General features: G+C 52.6%; 1 protein-coding gene across 1 annotated transcript; it reads right to left on the reverse strand.

Moving 5' to 3' along the window:
* Positions 1-907: 907 nt before the first annotated feature.
* On the reverse strand, positions 908-2,164 carry J4E92_009089 (uncharacterized protein; the record flags this gene model as incomplete). Its single annotated transcript, XM_051500438.1, has 1 exon — positions 908-2,164. One exon carries the CDS (start codon positions 2,162-2,164, stop codon positions 908-910), a length of 1,257 nt encoding a protein of 418 aa, XP_051349264.1.
* Positions 2,165-6,986: the final 4,822 nt, after the last annotated feature.

Raw genomic sequence — 6,986 nt, forward strand, 5'->3', positions numbered from 1 at the left:
GTAACGGTAACAATGGTCGACAAGATGGTCACACACACGTCCTATTACACCAACAGCATTCTCCAAAGACTCAAAGATATCATTGGCCTTGATGACTTCCTGCTCTACGGGACCATCATCACACGCGTCTTTCGATGCAACATCAGCGGGTCCGGCTCTTCACCAGCACTGTTTCGCATGCTCAACTCCAACTCAGACGCGATCTTCCTCCACAACGAGATCGCGATCATGACGAAGACCGTGCTGGAAAAATATAACCTTCCGATATTCGAGGACGAGAAGAAGAGCGCGAACTCTTTACGCTATTCCGCGAGCGCAGACGATAGCTATGGCCACCAGCTATTTGATGTTGTAGATCATTTCGCGGGTACGGAAGGAGCGCGACCCGCTGATGCGCATACCGCGCGATCTCAGGTCATGCGGGGTGTGGAGATGGTGCATCAGGAGCATCAGAAGATCAACGAGGCAGTCGACGATGTTGCGACAGTGTTTGCATCAATGGGGGTGAATACCATGGCGACGGATGCAATGGAGTTTTGACTCAGCTTTAGGGTGCGAAGGGTGAAGACTAGAGATAACATACACGTGCCAATGGTTAAAATGCATCAGGTTATAGCAGCGGGAAGACGATATACACATTGTAGTTCATCAAGTATCTCTGGCATGCAGGGCCTGGAGGCACACAACTCATTCTTTCAGTCAACATTGATCATCACAAAGGCATCATTCGAGTGTTCAAAGAGTGTATACATGAATTGTTGAGACTTACAAGGGACCAGCCCCAGCTCACAACTAGCTAATGATCATCAGATGAGACTTACGGACGACCAGCGCCCAGCTCACCACCAGCACCCACAGACCGGACACCATCACACCACATCTCCGCCGCCGCCGCCACCACCATCACTCACTCCTTCTTGACCACCTTCTTGGCCGTCACCGGCACCCGACCCTTCATGTAGAAGTCAGCTCCAAATCTCTCCACCTCCTTGGTGAGACTTGAGTGACTCCTCAAAGGCCGAGCGCCGGCCGTACCCGCGAGGACCTTGCCGCCGAAGGTCTGGTTGAACGCCTCAACGAAGGCCTTCCACCCCTTGGTGGGCTTGCCGGCGGTGAGGTTGGCGAGGATCCACTTGCGCTCCTCCGCCACGTAGGCCTGCACGACCTCACGGAACCGGACGCTGGTGTTGCGCCGGATCTGCTGAACAGTGCGCTTGTTCAGCGCCGTGATGGCCTCCTGCGAAGCCCAGTTGCGCGGAGGAGGGTTGGCGAAGATGCGCTTCTTGCCGTTCTTGTCGAGGAGCTTGACGACCAGCTTGTGCTTCTGGTCGAACGCGGTGCCGTCGGCGAGAAGCTCGAACCGACCGGGGACAAACTGAGTGAACTCAGGGTTGGCCTTGAAGTTGTCGTCGTCGGCGTAGTCGGTGGCGTATGCGCCCCATGTGACGTTGCGGAACAGTTCTGGCTTGGTGGTGTCTTTGACGTCGCCAGCGACGTCGCCCACGTCCGAGTCGTAGTACTCGTTGCCGGCTTTGGCGGCGGTGGCGATGAGTGCTGCGTGGTCAGCCCTCTTCGGGTCCAGAATGCGCTTGTTGCGCTTCATGGTGGGCGCGGAGATGGGCAGAGGAGGTTGGGCGGTCTGCTTCATGTGACGCTTGGGCGCCTTGATGTCGGCCTCGGAGTCGTTTTCGTCCTCAGAGTCAGTGACGAGTTGATCGATCTTGCGCTTATGGCCAGCGCCAGCAATGGGGGTGGGTGAAGAAGGGTGAAGGGCGGATTGGATGCAACGCAGTTTGAGCTTGAGACCTGAGCGACCAGATTCTGCGTTGGGGAGCCCGGCAGCGTGGCTCACGGGAATGGGAGTCGAGTCGACCGCGGTGGTGTTCTTGGGGCGCCTGAGCTTGAGCCTGAGCAGACGAGGCTTCCCAGAGCTGTAAGGAACAGACGGAGAAGGAGCGCCGGTGGAGCGAAGGCCGAAGGTGTGTCCAGCACGAGCAGTTCCCATGGGTACATCGATCGGTGAGGCCTGCTCAACCGAAGGGAGGATGACGGAGGGTGACCTTGTGGGAGTTGTAAAGGGATCGCTGGGACGAGCGTGACGAAGTCCAGCGAGGATCGTGGCAGCTTCAAGCATACCGGGTGAGACCAGCTCAACCGAGGGCATAGTAGAGGAAGACATGACGATGGAAAGGTATCGTAAAGAGTAATGGGTATCGTAAAGATTGAAAGATGGAAGTAAGAAGCTGAGTGCTGAAGAATGTATGGTAACGTGCTGGAAACTGAGAAAGTCGTAATGAGAAGATAGAGAAAGCTGGGTGGTCTGACGATAGAGACTGCCAAGGGGAAGGGCAGTTTAAGTATGAGGACTGCTGTCGACGGCTGCAACTTTTGTCTCATTAAGGTGCTATTGTCTCGAGGTGAGCTGCACGAATTTCTGCCGTCTTGTCCCAATCGGGTGGTGAAGGCTGGTATTTCCTATTGTGAGTCGTAGTGAAGACGCAAAAACGACCCATTTTGAGCGCGTTCACTTCACGGAACAATAGGATTGTGCCGAGAAGCGGTTAAGACGGGACAAGACGAGGTGACCTGCGATGGTTCCAGACGTCAGGGAGCCATCTGATAGCCAAATATGGCTGTCTCAGCACATCAATACTGGACTTCTCCATTGTGATCGGGCGTTCATGAGACTGATTGTTTCTGTCATGATAGTTCTGGATGCTGCCTCTTGTTCCGGGGTCTTACTCCCATCAGACCCTTTCACCTTCACTTGGTCGCGGCGTTCCCTTGGTGCGGATGGTGCGAACATTGTAGTTTTTGCAGCAGCCACGACGCATATCGTTCCTTGCCATATCAGGTCCATAGCTCTTCAGATCCCTCTTTTCAAATGAGTCGCGCAATTCCGTATGAATAGAGTAGGGTGGTGTAGTGGGCGCAGCTCGTACGTGACGATACCTAGGTATATGCTGATGGCTCGTGTGCACGCTAGCATCGAATGTGGTTAGCGTGGTGGATGACATCATCCATCGGATGTTCCGTCTGGCCGCATCTGCTCAACCTGCCGACGTGGCTATCATGGTTCACATCGGAACGATGCGATCGCAGAGCCCGCAATAATTCCAGATGGATGTCTGGGAGAATGAATAGCGACGCGGACCAAAGTCCTACAAGATTGACGATGGCGCATGCAGGACGCGACGCGTCAAGGCAGCAGCTTTGCATTTGTCTTTGCATCACCCAGTGTATAGCTAGTGCTCTCACGCCTTTGCTTCTCCAGATCAGATACTACATTTTTGTCAGTCAGAATGACTAGTTCACCCGCTATCGACGTCGCCATCACTTCTTCGCCCGACGTTTTCGATATCGACGGCCGTACAGATCTGAGCATCCGCCTCAGTCTCACGCTTCGTCACGACAAACTAATCACATTGTACAAACGTGACACGAGCCTCTTCGACGGCAAGATTCTCCATGATGGCGGGCTCACGTTCACCGATGTCGAGACTGGCCAACGCGTGCCACGCAGCACCTTGAATCTCTGCTATTTCTCTAGCGAGAGCTTTTCATGGGCGACTAGAAGCCAATACGTTACACTACATCCAGGGAAACAACATGTAATTCTCACCGGCTTCACACCTCTAAGAACAAGCGGACGAGAGAAAACGGATCCAAGAGAATCGTGGGTGAGGTCGTTGAAGTTCGCCGGCTTCAAAGATGGGCAGACATATAGAATGGGCATCAGCGAGAACGCTTTTGTCAAGGACTGGTTTGAGGGAACAGTCTGGGAGCTACTAGGATGGCAGATGCTGGGTTGGGCGCCGACGACAGTTCACACGCATATCAGCTATAGGGTTGTTGAGTCATCGGTTGTCACGATCAAGCGACTCGAGGCTGATGATGATATCCGCCTTGAGGACGTACTCTCTATGAAACCGACTGATTGAGCTATCATCTAGTTCAGCAAGTCGTAGCTGAATGCTTAAACCACACCCAGACGCTGGTCTCTAACCGTTCGACCAATACAACCCGCGCCTTCCTGCTCTAGTCAAGTCTATTTCGAAGGTGATGCTTTAATATGCGGCCATCATTCTCTATATTTGTACCGATCTTTCCTCTCAACGCCAATCATCTCTGCAAAGGTCGTCTTCAGATCTCTAGCCATCGTGTATACGATCTCTTCCGTTCTCGCAATACGTATTGGTACGTCGCGCCAGTCTACACGCCGACGCAGCTCCCCAGACTCGACGTCTTTGACTAGTTCGTTTAATAATGCAGCATTCAACTTGTAAAACCCCACGAAATGCCGCGCATGCGCAAAATGCGCAAGCTCATGCAGCATTGTCCTTACCAAGTCGTTCATGTGGACGAAACGGCGTGGATCGCGATCGTCACGTAAACGTAACTGTATGTTCAACGGGATGATCTCGGTTTTGGTCTTCCCATAACGATCTATGCCGTATTGCTTTTGAGTCAGGGACTTGCCATGGCAGGAAGAGTACTGCGAGAGCTCATGCAGCATTGGGACAGTCCAGCCATGCCGACGCATGATAGGTCCGACAATGTAGGCACATCGTCGCAGGAGGTAAAGGGCGTAGGATCGGTGAGGCAGGCTATCGAGTGTCGTGTAGCTAAGGAAGGAGCTATCTAGGCCGCGTTGGGGTGGCAGGTGGTCTAGTCGATGGAACATGGTTGAGCTGATGCTGTGAAGGCTTTACACCTGGGTTTGGTCGGACTTTACATTCTTTGAGACGAAGCAAAGGCCGTAAGCAAAGAGCGAGAAGGCGAACTTGGCAGCTGGTGAATCACATGCGCAACCGGCCTCAGCTGTTATCTATCCCCTTCCTGCTTGTATCCAGTGAGCATTCATTCAAAAGTTATCGGAACAGTGACGCTATCATGAAAGGGGACTACAAGAGCCGCATGGAAATGAAAAGGTTCGGTGCACATACGAGACACTGGTAGTGAGACTCGCATTTCTCTTCAGCGAAGGTTGTCTCAACGGGCATGGCCCTACACAAGACATTGTGTACAACATATAGGTATCAGTATGCGTTCACAATGTCTATAAGCGACAACGTAGAACAATGGCTGTGAACACGGCCACAATAGTCAACAAAGGGCCTCCAGTTATTCGTACGGCTTTGTTCACCCCATGCACTTCACAATGATGTTGCTCGTGCTCAGCCCGAACCGCCAAAGCACAGTTGAAAGAGAAGTGGATATCTGTACTTGATGCAAGCTAGACAATCTACAGCAAGTACAATTTGACAACCTACCAATTACTGGAAGTTTCCAAATACATCGCTCGATTCGAGACGATGAAGCTGACCATAGCCAAGGTGACCTTCACACAGTGAAATGCCTAGACACGCCAGCGACTATCAAAAGAATTGAGAATAGCCATCTTGAAGACTGTCAAGTCCTTGCCTTAGCGAGAAAAACAATGCGCTGTCTTCCACAAATAGTTTGCGAGACATCTCTTTTGGAATGAAGTGCGGGACAAATTCAAGCCTGAGGCCTGGCCGTGCGAACTCATGCGATCGAAGCTGGAGCTTCTCGATTTGCAGATCGAGTGTGTACGCCCGGGAACAGTGTTGACCCGAAGCAAATGACCGCAGTATCTGAGGACGCCCGGTATCGTGTCTGTCTCTGCGTGACCCCAGCGCTCGTATCGGGTATCGAAGACACCGCATGGCCGCAAGGCCCCACCTCATCTGGGGAGGCGCAGGGCTACAAGCTTGCACTACTGAAAGTAAGAGACCCCTTTGCTGATGTCTCGGATCAGTCGAAGACTTTGCACCACGACGTATTCGTGAGTTCTGCCGTGATACTCGTCGAGGCGATTCCAGAGGACATGGGTATGGATGTAGAGACACGGCTGGACCATGCGAATGCCGTTCATCGCATAATTGGAAAGCTGGGGTTCGGTTGTAGAAATTAGAAGTCGAGAGCTTATGTCGCATTGTGACGTTGCCGCCGGGTAGTAGTGTCTTCGAAGGCAAGGATGGACCATCTTTGTGCTATCTGGTTCTAGCATTGTTAGCTCATTACTACAATCATTAGACTGTCGGTAACATACTTCCATCCCACAATCATCTCCAACGGCGAAATCTCGCGGCTATTGTTCACAATCTTCACTATGCGCATTAATCCCATCCTCCGGCATATGGCTCTGGTCCGTCCCGACTGGTGATACTCAGGCTTCAGTGGTACAGTTTCAATGTTACTTACAGGGCTACCCTGGCCAACGATGGTAATCCGTCTTCAAGCATGGGTACGTAACGCGTCTGTGAAGAGGGGCTACCTGGAAATGCGGCGGTACCTGGACACTGCTTACATCGCGGGAAGTGGCAGTGCTGCGTTAAGAGGGGTGTCGTCGTAAGCAAGTAGCCGTTGGGGGATAGAGGAGATGAGCCTGACGACGATGTGCGGGAATTTCCTGGACTCCTGGAGTAGTTATCATGGGTACCGTAAAGACACCACGGTAAAGGTTAGGTTTTTCGATAGATCGACCGTTGATCTACCGAACAGGCTGACCCAAGCCCTACGATTTGGGTCGACTCCACGATGCTGACCCGTTTTGACAGTTCCCAATTCCTCTCTTGGGATCGGGTGATGAGACTCCGAAATTTGCTCCGTTGAGCTGGTCTCGTTGGAGTCACAATAGCGCCGAACGAGAACATGAAGCACGGTACGTGTTCAATGGTACTCGGTAGCTTTCGGTCCTCGGAGGCTAACAGGACATCGCCCTGAAAAGCAAACATCCAATGAACTTAGAATCAGCGGCGTACAGCATTGCGCCACTGTGAGCCAACGAAGGGTCCGCGGGTGCGGCGTCGCCTCGCTTTTCTGGAACTGCGGCAGCGGGCAACGTAGCCCGGCTGCCAAAGTACGCCCTCCACAACAAGCGCGGAAGCAAGCGCAAAAAGAGGGTCCACGCAACATACTGACATAATGGCACCTCGTTGCGACAGAAGCAAGAATAATTG

Source organism: Alternaria infectoria, assembly GCF_024043175.1.
Source record: "Alternaria infectoria strain BMP 0036 chromosome Unknown scaffold_21, whole genome shotgun sequence".
NCBI lineage: Eukaryota > Fungi > Ascomycota > Dothideomycetes > Pleosporales > Pleosporaceae > Alternaria > Alternaria infectoria.